This window comes from Monodon monoceros, unplaced genomic scaffold (assembly GCF_005190385.1).
Source record: "Monodon monoceros isolate NGI ecotype Baffin Bay Population unplaced genomic scaffold, NGI_Narwhal_1 Super_Scaffold_18, whole genome shotgun sequence".
NCBI lineage: Eukaryota > Metazoa > Chordata > Mammalia > Artiodactyla > Monodontidae > Monodon > Monodon monoceros.
Window position 1 is genome coordinate 70,316,947 of NW_021703774.1, and position 21,323 is coordinate 70,338,269.

At 49.7% G+C, this 21,323-nt stretch overlaps 1 protein-coding gene across 4 annotated transcripts in view; it reads left to right on the forward strand.

Moving 5' to 3' along the window:
* The window catches only part of KCNN3 (potassium calcium-activated channel subfamily N member 3), a 213,415-nt gene that overhangs the window by 171,758 nt on the left and 20,334 nt on the right, over window positions 1–21,323 (forward strand). For all 4 annotated transcript variants that reach the window (XM_029231080.1, XM_029231078.1, XM_029231079.1 and 1 more), the window contains exon 4: window positions 17,940–18,081. In XM_029231080.1, coding sequence (XP_029086913.1) covers window positions 17,940–18,081 — 142 coding nt within the window. The remainder of the gene's footprint in view (window positions 1–17,939; window positions 18,082–21,323) is intronic.

Sequence of the window (21,323 nt, forward strand, 5' to 3'; positions counted from 1 at the left end):
ACCTGTGACACTCCCGTGCCGAGCTCCCGGCACCTCCCTCTGAGGTCCCCTTGGCAGCCAGGGAGCCTTCCAGCCTGGGCATCTCCTGGGCCTGGCTCTCCCAGATCTACTCAGTGCTTGAGATTCCAGAGCCCAAGGTCACTTAAGCTAACAAGTGAATCATCCTGTATTTGAGCAAGGGGGTGATGATAATGGCTGTGGAGATCTTTGTTTTAGGGAATAATTGTTATTTCCTGGAAAGTCTGGGGAAAATCGTGCCATTGCTTGAGGGTGTTTAATAAAATCACTCATCCAAGTAAAAGCCGATAGATAAGTGTTTGCCTAAGGAATCATCACATCAGTATCATTACCATCCTCCTCCTCATCAACAACCTCAACTCTAATCATGACAGATTTGACCAAAAATAAAATAAAGGAGGCCTTTCGAGGACTTGACCTGCGGAGGGCTCTCCTCCACGTCACCTTCTCTCTCTCTGTCTCCCTCATTTCAGTGAGTCAGTTTTTCCTCCCCATCTGTTTGCTGTTTGGTACTTTATACAACTGTCTGGGCTCTTTCGTTTTGCTTCTGCAATTGCTCAGCTCCGACGTGTTCCCTCCTGACACTTCTCCTTTGTTCTGGCAGAGGCTCCTCTCATCTGCCGGTTTCCAGCCCTATGAAGTGTCAGAGGTGGGTTGTAGTTTTCAGGAAGCATTTTGTTGCCTGGCAACATGTAACAAGCATCTTCTGTGATGGCTGCATCCTGGAAAACAGAGCCAGGGCTGGGGTACTGGGATGGAGGAGGCTCCAGGGGCCTCTCCAGGCTGGCTGGGGAGGAAGAGGGGGAGAGAGACAGGCAGGCAGACTCAGGTGACTCCGAGTGTAGCCATTCTGACTCTTTTATAACAGCTGGGGCACTAACTCACCCTCTCCTGTTCTGTTTCAGGAATCACAGGTGTTCAGTGGTCGCAAGTCTTGGTTAGGAGCCGTCAGAGGTTCTATGTAACTTGGTGGCCACCTGCTACAGCTGCCCAAGGGGTGGCTGGCTGGCTCTGGGTGGAGGCCGCTAGGTGGTTTCCACTTGAGCGGAACTCTTCATCTTGTTCCCCATGGGATGTAAAAGGCCTCCTGTCTGTGAAGATGACTGGCTTCTGTGTCTGCAGTCAGCCCAGCCAAACGCTTCCCAGAGACCGGGTGGAGGTTGAGTGAGGGTGTGTATGTATGGGTGGTGGTAGAGTGTCATCATAGAAACACCTACCTAAGAACTGGAAAAATCCTCACATTTTACATGAAGAAACCAAGGTCCAGAGAGGGGAAGCGACTTGTCCAGAGTCACACAAGTTGGAGAGAATCTAAGCTCCCTGTTGAGGGTCTTTCTCCTGGGACTGGCCATCCCAGGCTGACATGACTGGTGCTGGTAGAGTAGGAAGAGGCAACACAGTGATGAGAAGTACGATGGACTTGGGCCCAGCATGCTCCTCTCTGGCCTCCATTTCCTCGCCTGAAAAGAAAGAGGTTTGTCTGGCTAAAGGTATCCCCAAGACTCAGTGACTCCCAGAGACAAAGCCTACTCAACAGGCAAAGCACCTCCTGCCCAGGTCTTTGAAGGTATGTCCATGGCTGTTCTCTCCCCTCCCTAGAAAAGCCCAGAGGCTGGGGAGTCCTAGGCCTCTGGTTAATGCTCCTTAGGAGAACGCCATTCTGCAGGCAAAACCCCTCAGCACAGCCACACTGTGTTCGTAAGGACACTTGTCACCATCAGGTCAATTTAGGGCAAGTCTCTCTGGGAATCTGTGTCTTTCCAAATATGGCCCCTTAAAGCATCAAACGTGCTCCCAGGGTATTTCTTCCATCCTGTTTCTGTTTGTTCTTGGTCACTGACCACTCGCCTACCTGGCCAGCTCTCCGTCCTGTTTGGGGGGTTATACTTGCATGGGGCTGGGGTCCAGGCCCCCTCATTTCTCAGAGGAGCAGACGGAGCTCATGAGGAGACCGCTGACGTGCAGGGGATTTTATACCATCCTCTTCGTGTCCTGAAAATGAGAAGAAACGTCCAGATGGGTCATCTCTCCTGTGTCTTGCTCCTTCTCTTTCCCCAGCAAGAATCTCTCAGTTCAAGAGGCAGAAAAAAGGAGTTTGGATGCTGCAGGCTGTCTTTCCCCAGCTGCATCCCTTCATTCTGCTCCTGGGCCCACAGAGATGAGCAGGGAGGCCCCAGCACACAAGCCTTTCCTTCCAGCTGCTGCTCTTGTAGATCTTGGGGCATGCCAGCTGCGGAGATTTAGAAGTTCCTCTAGCAAGAAACCCCCGCTTGGAGGGGTGCAGGTGCTGGGTGTCTCCATTCCCTTCTCCACACAGTCCTGAGCTTCAGAATTAGCTTTCTTTCTGATGTGTTCCAGGACCTTCCAGTTAATCATATAAGCCAAGGTCTGGGTGGTTTGGCTGTGGGACAGGCGAGCCTGGACCAGCCCCTGAGACCCTGCCCGAGACTTTGTCACTCTTCAAGTGGCCAAAGTCCACCCCCAGAAATCCAAGGAAGTGTGCCATCTGGACGCCCAGGCATGTGGAAAGAGGTTAGAGGTTAGAGGCAACTGCCCTCCACATGCAGGCTACTTGTGGTCAGAGAGATCCTGAAGCCCCCAGAGCGCTGCAGCCATGTTCCCCAGATGGGGGTGGTTGTCTCTGCTGAGTTAGACTTCTTCCTACTCACCTCTTTGGCACCCCCTCTTCTCAGTGGCAGGGGAAGCTGTCCAGCCAGAGCTCCCACGTCCTGCCCTGGAATCCCCACTGCTCTGGGAAACCGTAACAAGAAAACTCCTTCCCAGCGTATTTCTTCCAGTCTGTTTCTCTTTGTTCTTGGTCACAGAGCGGTCCCCTCCCTCCCACACTAACGCTGCCCAGGTGAGACCGCAGCTCTGTGCCCTCCTCAACATTTGTGCACCTGGGCAGCTGCCTGCCTTTAATTCTCTTTGGAAAGCATAACTGAGAGGAGAAAGACGCCTTTCCTTTGAGGCTCTAGCCGGGACCACTGCCTACGCGGCACTGCCCTCCAGGGGGCGCCATTCGCATTGACGGCTCCGGGAATGGCACTCCCTGGAGTTGCACAGCACACAACCTACGGTGCTGAACAGGGCAGCCCTGGCTCTGGCTCACTCCCTTGTGAAGCTGGCTCATTGTAATACACATCCAGGATCAGATGCCTGAGAAAGGGAGCATCTCTAGTAATCTCTCCCATCAACCTCACTGGGCCTTCGCTTCCTCAAAGGCATAATATGGTCAAAGATGGGGCTGAGGAATACGCCAGACCCAAGCTCACGCTTAGGCTCCGCCACTTGGTAAATGTTTATTTTGTGCAAGTTCCCTAATCTGGCTGAGCCTGAGTTTCCAACTCAAGAAAACAGGAAATGACAATCGCCAATCTTGTTGTTGTGAGGATTAAATAAGATAATGCACACAAAGGTTTGGCCCACGTGGCACATGGCTGGCGCTTGACAGGTGATGATGATGATAGTTATCTTTTTAAATTTTTTTAATTTATTTTTTTGGCTGTGTTGGGACTTGGTTGCTGTGCGCTGGCTTTCTCTAGTTGTGGGGTGAGCGGGGGCTACTCTTCGTTGCGGTGTACAGGCTTCTCATTGCGGTGGCTTCTCTTGTTGCGGAGCACGGGCTCTAGGCGTGCGGGCTTCAGTAGTTGTGGCAAGTGGGCTCAGTAGTTGTGGCTTGTGGGCTCTAGAGCGCAGACTCAGTAGTTGTGGCGCATGAGTTTAGTTGCTCCGTGGCATGTGGGATCTTCCCGGACCAGGGCTCGAACCCATGTCCCCTGCATTGGCATGTGGCTTCTTAACCACTGTGCCACCAGGGAAGCCCTGATTGCTATCTTTTAAAATAGGGCTATATATCCAGTCCTACCCGCCTCATAGAGTTAGTCCCAGAAATAAAATGAGATGAGAAATAGATCATCTCTAAGTTCTCTAAGGAAATATTTGGCAAGAATCCCAACCACTGGTATTCTTGTGTATAAAACACCAAGAGCTGTGAAGCCCCTTTGCTTCCAAATCACACTCTGTAACTAATGTCAGGAAAAGGCTCAACCAGGAGAGAAAAAGCTCCCAGGCTGAAGACTGAGGCCCCAGGAGGGTGCAACTGAATGAAAACCAAAGGCAGAAGCAGTGAGAAAGCAGAGGCTCATGGAGGGGAGTGAGATGAGACCAAGTCTGAAAGTCACATCCACTGGACCCTTGTTCACTCACTGCCCCCTTCAGCGGATTCTCAGAGCTTCCTCCAAGTGCCAGGGCCCTGGGACTGGCACTGGGCCATGCGGAAGGGCAAGCCCCGGGAGCAAGCACATGATTAGATACTGCAGTAGGAGGTGACAGAGAGGACCCTGGGGCTAAGGGTGCTCTGCAGACGGTGCTTGATCCAGGAAGGCTTTCTGGAGGAGGTGATCTTCTGGGCCTGAGGGGAATCCAGCCAGAGGGACCAGCACAAGCAGAGCTTGGAGGGGGGGGAGCACAGGGTGGGAGAGAGAATAAGCAGTTTCTTGCCAGGGGGTGTCAGCGAGAGGTCGCAGCTGCGCTCAAGGTTAGAGAGGTAGGCAGGGGCCAGGCCAGTCTAAAGAGTTTGGACTTAATCCTCTATCACAGCCAACAGTTCCCAACCTTGTTTATTTACTTTGTTCCTTTATTCTAGTGACGCAGGAGAGATGGTATTGAGATACCTGACTTCTGCTGTGGGTGTGCCCCAGCTTATAAATCATTTCCACCAGCCTAGCCGGAGTCCTAGCCCTTCCTTGCCACTGGAGAAAGCAAATCAGAACATAAGACTGAGAGAGTGATGTTATCATAGGGGTAACCTTGAAACTATCTCATAAATCCTTCACAGATGTCAACTCTTCAACCACTCTTAGTCCTGGATGGATTGTTTGTGTCTCCACGCTGAGGCTGAGGAACAACGCATGCCCCTACCCTAGGCCAGTGGGAGCCACTAGTGGGTTTTGAGTGGGGGAAAGTCCTCTGTTTTGGAAAGCTTTCCCTGGCTGCAGTGTGTGAGGGGAACACCATGACGACCATGAGTCAAGGAGACCAGTTGGGAGACTTCTGCCGTGATGGACGTGGGGTAGGATGCCACTTCCACCCGGGAGGTGGTGGCGGGGATGACGAGTGAGGGGCAGGTTTGAAAGAACTAGAGGGGGACTTCCCTGGCGGTCCAGTGGTAAAGACTCCACATTCCCGCTGCAGGGGGCACGGGTTCCATCCCCGGTCGGGGAACTAAGATCCCGCATGCCACATGGTGCGGACAAAAAAAAAAAAAAAGAGGAAGAACTAGAGGAGCCCAAATTGGCACGCGGACTCATGGAGGAAGTTCGAGAACAATGCCCAGTGTCCTGGCGCGGCTGGGTGGTGGTATTGCCCACAGATAGGAGATGCAGGAGGAAGAGGATGGGTTTGGAGGGGATCCGGGCCCAAGGCAGGGGGCAGGTAATGAGTAGGGCTCAGGATAAGCTGAACGTAATTTACCTGCTGTCCCCCCGGTTATGCCCCATGTTGGCAGGTGGGTCCACGGGTCCGAAGCTCAGAGGGGAGGTTTGGGCTGGTCTCAGAGGCCTGGGGGTGGCAGCTGAAACCATAAGTAGGCACACGGTCACCGGAAGAGCAGAGGGCTACAGTCTCCAGGCCCTGGGAGGACAAGCACATGGGTACTGCCCCTAGTGCAGCCCTCCCCACTTGCCATCCCGGCAGTCTGACTCTGCGGGGGGCGGGGGGGGGTTCCTGGAGCAGGGACCCTGGGCTGTTTCATCTCATGCCATTGGTATATGGCCACCCAGTAGGTGCAGAATACAAGTTTGCTGGATAAGCAAAACCAACCTGAGGCCAAGAAAGACTGGTGTCCCCATGGGAACTGTCAACCCCTTGGTTGGAGACAGAAGCCCCTGCCTCTCCTCGCGGCGGGGCTTTGCTCACGAGGAGAGGATGAGAAAGAGACTGAGCCAGTGAAGAGGAATGAGAGAGGAGACATGCGGGGGGGGGGGGTGTTTCAAAGGAGGGAACGAGAGAAAGAAGGATGAGAGAGAAGACAGATCGGCAATGGAAAGACAGACAGAGGAGGGAGAGGAAGGGAAACAAGGGCCCAGGGAGCCGGTGCCAGGGAGGCCAACAGTGCCAGCAGCTCTTCTCACCAAAGCCCAGTGCTGGTGCTTGGAGAGAGCATCCTTCATCTGCCCTACCTCTCCAGCCACATCCTCCCAGTTCCCCCAGCCTTCTCCAGGGCAGTCCCTCCACCTGGAGCACCTCCACCCCGGCCCACCCTTGTGCACCAGCCTCATCTCTGCTCGTCCTGGGTGGCTCTGTGTAAAGGTTGCATCCTCAGAGGAGGTCCCTGCTTAGGGCACCCCATGCTGCCTCTTGGCATGCGTCTCAATTCTAACTCGCCCTTTTTCAGCTTTTGGCGTTGCTTGGTGTCAGCCTCCTTCACTGGACTGTAAGTTCCCTGAAGTAGGTGCCAAGTCTGGCGCATAGTAGGGGCCCGCTCACAGTTGCTGACTGAATGAGTTCATGTAGTGAGCCCCCAGTAACTGCCAGGTGCTGCACGGGGTCTCATATTATCTCATTTAACCACCTACATCATCCCATGAGAGAGGTTTTACATCTTGTTTTACAGAAGGAAAGCCCAAGACATGGAGAGGTGAGCGCCTTACCCAGGCCACGCAGCTAACAGGTGGCAGGGTTGGGATCTGAGCCCCCATCCCCTCTCCGCCACGCAACCTCCAAAGACCGTGGAAGACATGTTTCCCATGGGAAGAGTGCTTCTTCCAAACATATTGTTTTTCTCCATTTTCATGCATTTTATTAAACATTTCCAAATGAGGAAACATGGAAATATTTTTTAATAAGAAGAGAGAAAACATTGCAAATAGTGAAACTGACTCAGAAAGGTTTGCCAGATGAACCATCTGGTTTTTAATTTAATAACCATGCAGAGAGGTTGACAGCGCTCCTCTTTGTGAAGAAAACAGACCGTGGAAGGAATGGCAGCTGGCCTCCCTCAAATGCTGTATCCATTTGTGAAGTGGGGAAGTCGAACAAAACTTCTTAGCCTAACAAAGGGAGGGAGAGACCCAAGAGAAGACAAGCACACCCCAAGAAAAGCTGAGCCGGCATTCTTGTTCAGATTTCCCTGTAGAGAGGTTGCATCCAGATGTGTGACACCAGCCAGATGTCCCGACTCGGCCACATTTGGCAAAAGTCTCCAAGGAAAACTGCCAGAGGAGGCATGCATGCCACCGCCTCTGAGAGAAAAAGGCACACCCACCGTAGTCACAGAAAGGGGATGAGCTGCTTCTGTCTGGTTGTTTGTTGGACTTGTCTCTTTTGGTGGTGGTGGTCTTCTTGCCTTTTAAAAATAACCAAAGGCTTTGCACCCATGCTGTTAGTTCTTGGGGCTGGGAACAAGAGACTAGATTTAGGTTTGCCTTGGAAAGATTCAGCGCTGTTGCCTTGAATTACCTGGTGGAGGGAAACGTCCTTATTTTCCTAAATTCAAAGCCAACTTGTAAAAAAATAGAACACTGGCTATAGGAATGAGGCAGATGAGGGAGTGACTTCATGGATGCGTGTGTCGTCAGACATGTGGTCCAGTAGGCTGGTGGTTAGCCCTGGGCCTCCAGGGCCATTTATTTTATATTTTAAGATGTTTATGAGGGAGACTGTTTTTAAGAAGAGAGAATTTTTTTTTTTTTGGTCTTTATGTGAATTCACTTGTAGCTGGAATAACGGAGTAGCTCTAAAGTCACGGTAATAAGCCATTTATTCCTCAGCTAACTTTGAATTTCAGTGGTACTCTTTCATATACCTCAAGCATTTCTCAAGTCCTCCTAAACTAAGGCTCATAATATGCTTAAGAAATGGTGATTTTCTCCCCAACGCTGGAATCACATGCCCCTGCGTGATGAGAGCCCTTGATAATTAGGAGTTGATTATATTGGCAACCAAGACAAAAGTAGAGGTAGGGATGGGAGTAAAACCCAGGACTCCACGAAAATGTCTTCCCTTAAGAAGAGCTTCTCAGGCCCCCTGATCCCAGCTGGTACTTACTCGCCAGTCACACACAGTGCCCTGGCCATTGTCCTACTGGCAGGGACCAAGCAGGAGCTCCACGTTGCTAGGACAGGCTGGCGTCTGCCCAGGCCCACAGACGCTGCCACCACGCCCCACCCTGGGTCCTGCTCACTGCAGCCATTTCTAGAATCAGAAAAAAGACAGGTTTCTGGCCAGTTTTTTCACTCATTTGCTCTGAGAAGTTAGGGAAGCCAGTTAGTCTCTTGAGCTTCTCATTGTTTAATTATAAAATTGGGAAAACAGCCCCTGTCCCTCTGACCTTGTCCTGCTGGCTTGTGATAAAGACAAAATGGGATCATTCATTCATACATTCAACAAGTATTTCGCTCCTCACCACAGCCTTGTGAGATGGTCAGGGCAGACATTATTATACCCTGATTTGGTAAAGAGGAAACAGATCCTGAGACAGTAATTTGTTCAAGGTCACAAAGCCATTAGGGCATGAAAGGCAGTCCTTCAGCTCCAGATCCTGCATCTTTTCTGCTATGACAAGGCCAGGCTTATACACACTAGATTGTAACAGCACAACAATAACCAACATTTTTTAGTGTGTCTATGTGCCAGGCACTGTTCTAATGGTTTAGAAATATTAGCTCATTTAACCCTAAAGGTAACTCTGTGTGAGCTGGTACAAGTATTATCCCCTTTTACAGATAGGAAAACTGAGGACAAGGTCATGTAGATACTAAGGAGCAAAACCCAGATTCAAATATAGGTAGTCCACCATGACATCTAACCATGGTCCACACCGGTGGTCTCCTACCAGAGACAGTGTGTAGGCATCAAATGGAGAGTGCAGAAGCTGAGTGGTGTGGGGTTAGAGACAGAGAGCCCACATTGGCTGGGTGGGTCAGGGTGGGCTTTGAGCTGCTTCTTGAAGGGTCATTTAGAAGGGAACAGCGAGGACAGTGGCAGGCACGAGAGAAGCAAGAAAGGTGTGAAGCAAGCTTGGAGCACAGCAACACTGAAGAGGAGGCCAGAAGAAGAAGCCAAGAAGGATGGTCAGGGCAGGAGGAAGGCAGGAGAGCAAGCCACTGAAGATGCCAAGAGGACTGTTCTGAGGAGGGAGGCACCAATGGGATCCAAGGCCACCAAGGGGTCGAGTCAGGTACATGTTGGGTTTTTCACTGGAGAACTGAGCAAACAGGGGTTCCACAGCTCAGTGGGGGCTGGGATCTGACTGTGTGAAGCTGGGGGATGACTGGAAAGTGAAGACAAAGAATCCACTTGGCTTGATTCCTGAAAATTCCCGACAAACAAACCAGACCCAGGACAAATGGCTAGAGCCATTAAATCACTACGATCCATATGAAAAGAGCTCGGTCACAGCTACTGTCAAGAAGCTGAGCCCTTATGAATAGTGAGAACCAACTCCAAGCCCAAGGAATTTGGCAGCCACTTTGACAAAAGCTTATCTGCCAAAGAGAACAGCTGAAGTCACCTTAACATGAGTCACTGAATTACTAAAGCAAGCATCGCTTTCACAAAGGGACAGGAAAAGCAACAAGTAGGCCATATTCATTCCACAAATATTTACTGAGCACCTTTCATGCCTTAGGCTCTGAGAAGGTACCCAGAAAAGGTTACAAAGAGGAGTATAATGTAACTCCAGGGTCGGAAAAATAGGCCAATGGAACAGAATAGAGAACCCAGAAATAGCTTAACTTTCATATATAATCTATATGACAGAGGTAGCATTCTCAGTGGGAGAAAGGATGAACTACTCGTTAAGTGGACCTGGGATAACTGGTTATCCATATGAAAAAAGATGAAGTTGTATCCCTACCTCACACCACACACAAAATCAATTCCAGGTGAATTGAAGACTTAAATGTGAAAGGCCACATTTAGAAACATTTAAAAGAAAGTCTTATAACCGCAGATAGGAAAGGATTTCTTTAAAAAACGATACAAGTTGCTAATTATAAATGAAAAGGATGATAAATTCAGCTATAGTAAAATTTAAAACTTTTGTTCATCAAAAGTACTATAAAGCAAATAAAAAGACCTGGCACAAACTGGGAGAAGATATTTGCAATACATAAACTGACAAAGTTCTTATCTAGAATTATATAAAGAACTCTTATAATGAATTAGAAAAAAGGAAAAACAAACCAATAGAAAAATGAGCAAAAGTCATGAATGGTACCTCACAGAAGAGGAGACACGAATGACCAATAAACATATAAAAGGATACACAGCTTTTATCAGGAAAATGTAAAGTAAAAGCATGATGAGATACCAGTTTGCCCACTGGTTTGGCAAAAATTAAAGTAAATCCACTCTTAGCTATGTGTCCTAAGACTCTAACACAACCAGGAACTATGATTAAGAATGTTTGTAAGGGGCTTCCCTGGTGGCGCAGTGGTTGAGAGTCCGCCTGCCGATGCAGGGGACACGGGTTCGTGCCCCGGTCCGGGAAGATCCCACATGCCGCAGAGCGGCTGGGCCCATGAGCCATGGCCGCTGAGCCTGCGCGTCCGGAGCCTGTGCTCCGCAACGGGAGAGGCCGCAACAGTGAGAGGCCCACGTACCGGAAAAAAAAAAAAAAAGAATGTTTGTAGTAGTATTGCTCATTAGAGGAAAAACCTAGAAACCACCCAAATGTCCATCAATAGGTGAGTGAATAAATAATGGTATGTTCATATGATGAAGCACAGTACAGGAATGAGAATACACTATAGTCACATATATCAACATATATTCGAGTGGAAAAAAGCAATTCAGAGAAGAGTTCATTGTATTAGTTATCTACTGCCGTGTAACAAATTGCCCTGTAATTTAGCAGCTTAAAACAACAAACATCTGCTATCTCACAGTTGCTATGCATCAGGAATTCAGGGACAGCTTAAATGGGTACCTCTGGCTCAAGAGGTCTCATGAGATTGTAGTTCAGGCCTGTGGTCTCACCTTAAGGGTTGACTTAAGGGGTTTCTGCTCCCAAGTTCACTCACAACTTGGGTGGCTTCTCCCAAGGGAGAGCAATTCAAAAGAGAACAAGGTAGAGATCTCCCAGACAGAAGCCACAGTCTTCCTATAACCCAACCTTAGAAGTGATAGCCATATTCTGCCATATTCTATTCCTTAGAAACAAGTTACTAGGTCCAGCCCACACTTAAAAGGAGGGGATTGCAAAAGTGTGTGAATACCCCAGGAGGAGGGAGAATACCAGGGGTCATTTTAGAGGCTGCCTATCACACTCTTATGGTACGATTTCATTTTTATAAAATTCAGAAATAGGCAAAACTAAATTATATATTGTTTAGGTAGGTATACATAGCTAGGTAGAAGCACTGTGAGGAGTTTGAGATTAACATATACACACTTCTATATAAAAAATAGATAACCAACAAGGACCTACTGTATAGCGCAGGGAAGTCTATTCAATATTTTGTAATAACCTGTAAGGGAAAAGAATCTGAAAAAAAATATATATATATATATAACTGAATCACTTTGCTGTAAACCTGAAACTAACACAACATTGTAAATCAACTATACTTCAATTAAAGAATTAAAAAGTTTTTAAAAAGAGAAGCACTGTGAAGAAAAACAAGAACACAAACATGAAATTCAGGATGTTGAGGATCTCTGGAGGGACGTGGGAGGCTGAGAACGGAGAAAATGCACAAGTAGTTTCAACAGGACCGTGAGTTCAGGAGTGCTTACTTTTCTGCTTTGTAACTTAATTTTATGTTATATATATTTGTGGTCTTTTTCTCTTTGGTTTAGTTTTGTGTTTGATATCTTGGAAGTTATACCTGCATACATTTAGAGTCAATTGTTCTGTGGGCTGTCCTCCACCAGTTTTTCCCATTTATGCCTCCCCAGGGGTAGCGCTGTTACCTTCTTTTGCTAATTAATTTTAACCTTTTCCTCCATGTCTCTTCCTAACACACTGTATTGCTGCTTTTCGGTGCTTTGGTTTCGGCATCCTCTATCCCCTTCCCACAGCGGAAGATGAGGATTTAGTTCCTTTTCCTCCCCTCCAACTCTTCCTGTCCCCCCATCCTCCTTTCATCATTATATCACGTTTCTGGTTAGATCAGTAATCGGTGTTTACATTACTCAGCCAACACTAATTTGACTCTATTCAGAGCTGAGCCTTGTAGTAAAGGATGATAGCTTTTCCTTCCCTGCATAACTTTTTGTTTCTCCTGGTTAATTACCATGTTTGTTCATTTGCTTAGTTTGCTGTGTATTTATCACTAACTCAATTCTAGACTCTGACAGTTGTCTAAATTTCTTCTCAGGATGTTTAGGCACTGCAGGTTTTCTATCAATTTCATCTTCTTGGAGAAATACCTTCCAGAGCTGTCTGACCTGCTCCAGTCTGGACGGGTTGCCCTCCACGCCTGGTGCATGGCTGTCACCCAAGGACCTCCTGGTGCCATCACCCCGGGCCTCTCTCCTCTGTGGATCCCCAGTTTCCTCCATCTCAGGGCTTCCTCCTTCTGGGTTTACTCCTTTGCTCTGGTGACGCGCACCCTCCTGTAGCTTCATGAGAAAGGGTGCAAAGGAGGCAAATCTTTGAGAGCCTTGGCTAGTTTGGAATTCTGATTTGGAGATAATTTTCCTTCAGAATTTTGAAGCCTTTATTCCATGGCCTTCTAGCTTCCAGTGTTGCTGTGAAAAAGTCCAGAGTCACTCTGACTGTTGATTCTTGTGTCTGACCTCTCTCTGTCTCCCTGGAAGCTCCATAGCATCTTCTCTTTTCCCGCTGGTAGTCTAAAATTTCACAATAATGTGCCTTGCTGTGAGTCTATTTCCATCCACTGGGCTGGGAACAGTGGGCCCTTAATCTAGAAACGTGTGTCCTTCCGAAATTTTTTAATGATGTCTTTGATGATTACTTCTTTCCTTCTTTTCCTTTTTTCTCCTCCTCCTTCTTTTTTTCCAGTTCTCTCTTTCTGAGACTCTCGGTATTTGAATTGGTAGATTGATTCACTATTTTTCTCCTATTTTCATCTCTTTCACTGTCTTTTGGGGAACTTCCTCAATTTATTTTCCAGCCCTGTGGGAGGACTTTGTTGGTATAGCATGCCATTCTTGTCTCATGGGTCCAATATCTTGTTTTATCTCTCTTAAGATGTTAACTACAGGATTTGTTTCAAGAGTTCTTCTCTGTTAATGGTTAGTATTTGATCCAGAGTCTTTTTTCTTTGTTTGTTTAATTGACTGATTTGGTCTGTGTCTTTAATATTTGAGACTTTCCTCAGATGTCTGGGGATTCCTGGTTGTCTGCTTATTTTTAAAAGCAGGAAACTAAAACTGTTAGTTGTAGAGGGATGTGAAGAGAGAGCAAAAGTAACATGTGTGTTTCATCTACCATCTTTACCCAATTGTACAATCTTTCATATCTATCATTTATTTCATAATATTAAAAAGTGAAAAAACCATAGTCCACACACGCTAATGATAAATTAATAACTATAATAACCCTTAAAAAATACCTACAACCTTTTCCTCCTTAGCCTTTAAGGAAAAACATGGGACTCTTTTCTCCAAAAAATTCTCTGTTGCAAAAAATATCATGAGATTAATATGTGAGTTTGTGACAAGTGTAAACCACTCTAAAATTGTGAATAGATTTGGAAACAATTTTTCCCTCCTCTCCACTCCCACGGTCCTGAATCACCAGCCCTGCTCTCTCACTTATCACTTCCTGCTTGGTGAGTTGCACGTGTATCTTATCTCCATGACGATGCTCCAAGCCACGGGAGAGCAGGGTGCATGTCCGACTCATCTCCAGATCTTCAATAGCCCCTGTCAGAGGGGAGATCATCAAAGTCTGACAAACGATGAATGAATAGCATCCTCAAGATCTGCTTCTTCTCTCCTCAGCACACATAGTTAGCACCAAGGGATTTTAAATGGTGAATGAAAAAGAAGCCCACAAGAACATAAAGAGAATTTAGAGAAAAATGAAGCAGTAAATCAAACCTCAACTTTAAAAAGAGAGACACATTACTGGTTGCTTTTATTTAATTCCACTTTGAGTTCTGATCTCTTTACCTCGGAATCCACCCACATATGAATAGGATGGGCCATGGTCCTGAGGGCAGCCGAGCAGCTCAGGAACTCTAGTTTAAGCAAAGAAAGGAGGACTTTAGAGACCCATGTGCACAGCAAAGCCAATAAGTCCACAGAAGATAGGCTGCGAATTAAGTCCGAACCCCGTAGTTCAGCATTCAAGTCTCTCCATTGCTTCTCCTCGGGTACCTGCAAACTTTCTAGAGGTTCTCGCTGTCTGGGACCTGTCTTCTTTAATCAGTCTTACGTGTAGCTGCTAGAAGAATCATTCTCAGATACCAAGTGTCTCATGTCCCTTCTTTGTCCAAGAACTTACAGTAGGTTCCTTTCATCCCTTCATCAGATAGTTTTCCAGCCTAAATGCCAAGACATCTTTATCCTCATCCCCCTTTATCTTCATCCCCCCACTTCAACTTCATCCCTCCTTCCATCATCATCCCTCCCTCCATCTTCATCCCTCCCTCCATCTTCTTCCCTCCCTCCATCTTCACCCCTCCCTCCATCTTCATCCCCCCTTCAATCTTCACCCCTCCCTCCATCTTCATCCTTCCCTCCATCTTCTTCCCTCCCTGCTGGGACCCTCTACCCACTGCACTTGTAGATCCCTGCCGCTGTATTTTTCTATAGATTGTTTCTCAGACTGATAACACATACCAATCTCAGCAATAGTGGTAATTGCTGACACTTGGTGTGCACTTACCCTGGGCCGAGCACTGTGCTAATATTGCTGGTGAATTATTTTCCTTACTCCTCCCATCAGCAGATAAAGAAACTGGGTCACAGAGAGGTTAAGTCATTTGCCCACAGCCGTGGAGCTACTTAAGGTGGAGCTAGGGCTTGAAGCCAGGGAAACTGAGCCCGAGACCACAGGCTCGCCTCCTCTCTACTCACTGCCTCAACCTCACTGTCATCAGACCTGACGCAAGACCCCTTCCAGGAGATGACGACCCTGGCTGTACTCTACACATGTGTTTGCTTGTTGCTGGCTTGTGGCATGGAGCCATCTCTAAGTCTTGCCCCGTCTGTGTCCCCACACTCAACCTGTCACTGAGTCTCACTGCTTCACAGACTCCAAAGTCCATCCCTCCAGGGAAGGAATCCCCGCCACTAACCTCAACACAGGTCCTTAGAGCCAGGGTCACCACCATTCTTCCTGGCCAAAGAGCAGCAGGCTGTGAGTGGAGGGGACCACATCAGCCCAAGGGCCTTGCAGAGACCCAGGGCTGTGGGGAATGGGATGGGGAGCGTGGCTGCCCATCCAAGGCCATGTCAGACCTGGGATGGGGCTGGCATCCCGGGGCAGAGCAGGGCACACTCCCTCTTGGGGATCAGACCTGAGCACCAACAGCCTATGCTACTCCAGCATGACCAGATGAGCAGACACAGCACAGCCCTGGGGACATGAGGCCAACTGGAAGGAGCAGGCAGCCAGGGTGCCATCTGGGTAGCCACAGAGTATCACTGGGGAGCAAGCAAAGCAGGTAGGGGAGGACAGGTAAGACAACTTAACCAGCAGAGCTTTGGGGAGGGATGTCTGCTTTTCAGATGTCACCCCTAGAGTTCTGGGCATGCACGCCCTTGTGCAGACAGCTGTGAAAGGCTAAAGCCACCCTCCTCTAGTTGCTGGTAGAGGATTCAAGCTGGGGCTGGACGGCCCACCAACGATGTGCTTACCGGGATCTGCTCGGGCCAGGCTCAGGTGGGCCATGAAGGTTGCTGCCTGCACCTCCCTCCTGGCTTTGCGCATTTGCTTCCCACCTGGCTACCCCACCCCTGTGCGGCATCTTTTTAATCTGTCTACTTACCACCTACAGACCAGTCTTCCCAGTGGGCCATGTCATCTTGTCATTCATCTGCTCAAGAACCAAGAATCATTTCCAAGGCCTCTAAGAACAGATCCAAACCCCTTATCCTGGAATTCAAGGCCTTCCAAAATCAGACCCTTGGTCTCCATAGCTACCTCATCACTTGCTACTGGAGCCCAGGTGCCCTCCTGTTGCTAAAACCTCCTCATCACTCCCCAAGGCACACAGCAGTCGCTTCCATCTCCCTGATGCTGAAGGAATAGCGAAAAGGGCATGGGCTTTGCTTTGGTTACTTCCTGTGTGTTTTCAGGCAAGTCACTCAGTGCCTCTGTGCTTCCAGTTGCTTACCTGCAAAAACACTTGACAGGATGTTGTGAGAATCTGAGCGTTTGTACACAGAGTGCTAGGTAGCCACAGGGTAGTTTGCATCGTGTGGCTCCTGCTAATACAGTGTGAGTCAATAAACGGTATCCGTCAGAGTGCCCTTGGTGTTCCCCACTTACGTGCCCTCCATCTCCTTTCTGATTAGCAGACTTCTGCCTCCTTTTACGCTCATCTCCAGATGCACCTGTTTCTGCAGCCTTGCCAGCACACCCGACCTGGGGTGGGGGGTAAGGGTAAGAAAAGCAACATTTGTCAATTGCCCACTGGGCGCCAGACCCTGTTGGTGGGGGTGTGGGGCTCAGGGAGAGCACTGATGGTAGCAGCTAATACTTTCTGGGGGCCTCCTTGTACCAGACCCCATCCCAAGCATGTCATGTAAGCCTTGCTGGTAACTCAGTTCTGTAGATTAAGGTTCCTAAATGGCTTTCTGCTCTATCCAACCAGGATGGTTTGGTCTCCCTGGCCCCATCTCACCTTTCCCATCCAGTGGCTTCCAAGAGGCTGATGGGAAGAGTTTATCAAGGAGTGATATCCTTGTCATTCAGGCTCATCCTGTTAGAGAACATTCTGAGAAAGGACCCACCTTCATCTGCCCTGCCACCCCAGGTGCAGCCAGGCCCATCTGCTGCACTCAGGTTGGGCCCTGGCTTTTCATAAGAGCATTTCCTCTGCCTGGAACTCCCTTCCCCCGGCCGGCCTGGAAAACTCAAGCCTCTGACTAATCCTCCTGCATTTGAGTCGAGGTCATTGCCCTTTCCCTCCCGTCCTCCAGGTGCCTCGTCCACTCACTTACTGACGCTTTCACAAATGTCTGCGTCCTTGATGGACCCTTGCCCTGGGCTGAGAACCCTAAGGCAGGGGCTGTATCCTGTTCATCTTTCTATCTCAGTGCCTGGCACAGAGCCTGGCCCACAGCGGGCCTTGGTGTTTGGGGATGAAGGGAGGGAGGAAAAGGATAGGGTGGAATAGGTATCTGGCAGAGGGAATGGTGGTGATACATTTCCAGCTGCTTACTCCCAGGGCAGGACAGCCACGAGCCTCCATCCAGCTCAGAAGAGGAGGCCATGGCTCTGTGGAGACTTCAGAGCCTCCCCCCTGGAAACAGCTCCAAGAGAGCCCCGGCTACCGCAGCCTCCCTCCAGACACCTGGGAGGTGCCAGTCTTTGGGCTCCATCAGCCTTCTTAGGGGAAATTGCTAAATGCATTCGGTGATTTTTTTTGACATTTTCCTTGTTCAGGAGCTTGTGATTTCAGATTAATCACATCCACATACATTTAAACTGTCAGCTTGGAAGGGAAAATCTAAATTTTGTTACTGCATGATTTCATCCAAAGGTATTTTACTGAAAGGACGTCTGTGATACGGTGCAAATCATGACGAAACATTTTACCGCTGGGACCAAGCTCGTGGTGGGGGGTTGGGGGGATGGATGGAGAACTGTAGGCAGGACCTGGGTGGGCAGAGCTGCGGCAGCTTCAGTCTCCTGAAGAGATCCGTGTGCCACCATCGCTGCTGTCTCCATCTCAGCAAAATGTCACATTTCCTCCTTTGTCCAGGTTTGCCCAGAGCCTTTACTCCCGGGAATGGCAGTTCCACTAACTAACTCCTGTCTTCCCCCCCGGCAGGTACCATGACCAGCAGGACGTAACTAGTAACTTTCTGGGTGCCATGTGGCTCATCTCTATCACATTCCTTTCCATTGGTTATGGGGATATGGTGCCCCACACATACTGTGGGAAAGGTGTCTGTCTCCTCACGGGCATCATGGTGAGTACCTGCCTCGGCCAGTTACCCTTCCCCACCCACTGAATGCTGCTAGGAGCAGCGCCTTTATGGTGGGTGCAGGGGGCCCTCCTCATCCGGGCATGGGGCCAGCTGCTAGTTAACAGGCCAGCGTGTATGTCCCTGCACGTAGAAAGACGGATGTGAAATCTGCGTGGCTTCTCACTGTTTCATTTCCTTGTCTAAGATAGGACCATGTCCCGGTTCCTGACAGCTAGTGGCCTCTTCCTAGCCCCCCAGAAATGGGCCGAGAGAAGCTGGCCGTGGGTCTTACCCTCTGCTCCCATCCACCAGCCCCGGTGAGCATCAGGGCTTGCAGTTCATTGTCCTCTTTCCTGTCGCCTGGGCCCCGCAGACCTTGGTACCACATCTGATAGAGTATAGCTAGAACTCACTGAGCCGGCCATGAGAGACGCGTGTCCTAGACTGGGTTGGCCACTGGTTCGGTCTTGGTTTGATGACATGGCCCTGGGCCAACTCTTGGCCTCTGCATCCAAATGTTGAGGTGCCAGTTTCCGAGTGCCAGTTCCCTCCCAGAGTTGGCACCCGGCTAGCCTGTGACTGCATCCCCATCTCTCCCCAGGTGTCCAGCAGCTGTGCTGCCTCCTTTCAAGGTGTATATTCCTCCCGCCCATCACCCTGCCATCCCCCACCCCTGCACACACTCGTGCCCATCACATGGCCACACAGTACGGAGTTTGGGAGAGATGTGGGTAGGGAGTTGGACCCCAGAGTCTGAGTCCCTGTTGCTCGCTGCAGCGCTGGACCCCTCCTGCTCACCAGCCCCACAGCCGCAGGCCTCTGACCCCATGACCTCACTGTGGACTCCAGGCAGGTCACTTAGCCTGCTGGACCTCAGCATGCTCGAGTACAAAGTGCGGATGGGAGGCCTGCTCTGCCCTCCTCCCTGGCTGGTGATGGGGATAAACTGCAATGCTTTATGTTAACGCACTCCGTCAGCAACAAGGAGCTGTGCCGCCTTCAGTGCTGGCGAGCCCTCGGCGTCCCTGCCGCCGCTACTCCTTCACTGGCTGGGGGTGAGGGCTCGTCTCCTTGCTGTGCTTTCTGGCCAGGACAGGCAGCCCTGCTCTTTGACCTCCTTCCCAGAACCCCAGAGTCCAGAATAAACACACCGGGTCCTCCTTTCAGAAGAGGAAGCCGAGGGTCAGAGAAGGAGCGGGCAGCTAAGCCTGGGTGTCGTGGGGGTGATGGTGGACAGGAGGCCTGTCGCTTGGTCCTAGGTCTCCGCGGCTGGTTACGGCAGCCCTCCCCAGGGAGCCCTCTCTGCACCCCCCATCATCAAAATCCTTCCAGGGCTCCCTCAGATTTCAGTCACCACCCCCACTTCTCCAGGAGGACACAAAAGACCCTCCTTCTGAAAGGGAAGTGACTCCTTTCTGCAGTGGGAAGGGGGTTAAGCCCTCACCAGCCTGGTGGCCTCCTGGGACTGATCTCGGTGACAAGGCAGCTCAGAGCAGCAGAGGCCATAGGGTCAGAGGCCTGGGGCCGTGGGGCTGGTGAGCAGGAGGGGTCCAGCGCTGCCATGTCACGACTGGACACCGTCCTCTCCCCTTTCGACTGAAATCCAGAGCCGGTGCATATTAGCAGGTCCTGGGCCGCAGTTAATGAGAAGAGGCTTAGCGCCGGGGTTGGGATAAATCACGGGTAAGTGTAAGGCCTCAGAACAAATACCTCCCATCGGTTAGTAGGAGTCTATCTGGCACAGCTCCAGCTGTCACCAGGAAACCAAGGAATGATTCTTCCTTCCAGAAGGGAATGAAATGCCGCCCGAAGGCCAAAGCTTTCCTGTCTCAGAGCCGCTCGTGGGGCGCAAGCTTTGTGCCTCGGCACCAGCTCTCAGCCAGGCCCGCACGGAGCCGGGCTGCCAATAGGTGGATGGCCCTGCGTGGAGCCTCCGTTGTTTTTAAATGCCAGCCATTCACCCTCTCAGCATGGAGCTGTGCCCCATCCAAGAAGCGGCCCCATAGCCACCATTTCCCTGGTTCCCTCACTCCTGCATCTCCGGGCTTCTGCTCTGGCACGGCTGGGGGGGCGGGGTGGGCAGGACCCCTGGGCCCCTCCCTGCCTTCTCCTGGGGTGTGGTCTTCAGCACCGCTGGGGCTGTAGCAGCTCCTTGGAAAGGAGTGTTTGTTTCTTGTGGAGAGAGGTGTGATCAAAGTGGAAAGAACAAACAAGTGAGGAGGAACCGATACCCACCCCCCATATTAAAAATACAGCACATGCCTTTTATCTTCTCCTTTTGCACAAACCCTGCTGCGTAAATACACACCTATCTATGACAGGGACAGGGAGCTCCCCTCCTCTCATTGTCAGTGTGTTTACCCAAATTAAAATCAGCTGCCTCCCTCTGGGGTCTGACAGTGGGGAACCCTGGTGGCATTTTTACTAACAAATGTGACTTTTCCAGCTGAGTCACTCCTTTCCAGGGTTTCACATGGCTGAGAATCCCTTCCTCCCCTCTCCCAGCCTCCCGACACTTTGTACATCTCCTGATTATTATTGCAAGTGCCTTTACTAAAGGTAGGGCTTCCTGTTTGGTTACCATGGACACCATGCAGGCCAAGGCAAGGCCTGCTCGGGAAGGGAAAGGAAGAATTTGTGTGTGCGGGCTGTAAATAGTCTTAATCATTGTTTTCTCTTGGCAATCCCAGTAACGGTGTAATTATCAACCATTAAGCAGGGTATATAATTGTCTGAACAACTTGACGTTGTTGGCACAGACCTGGTGTGTTTGAGAGATTTCACCCACAAAAGCAGGTATCTCAAAGTGCATCATCTTTCCATAAAGAATTTTATGATGACAGTTACAAGGTAGAGAGAAAGCTGGCAATATTTAGCATCCAGAATGGGCCTTTGAAGGCTTTTTGGTTCTGCAGGCATCTGGAAGACTTTTGGGGCCCCCAAGACTCCTTGGTAGGAATCCCATTTCAATACAGCCAGTTTCTGAAGCTGGGCTCACTCTGTGGACCCTTCATGAGTTAGGGACAAATAGACAAAAGCTTCCAGGATATCTGTGGGGGTCACTGAGCTTTTCCCCGAGGCTTCATGAGAGAGACTTCTTTGAACTGCAAAAGGAAAGGGCTGATGAAGTAAAAGGTAGCACGAATTGAGTCATTTGGGGAGGAGGGAAAAAGAGGGCTCAGTAAGACATCTGCTTAATGTCAGTTTTAGAGGATGAGCTTCTCCCTGAAACACCTTGGTTTCAA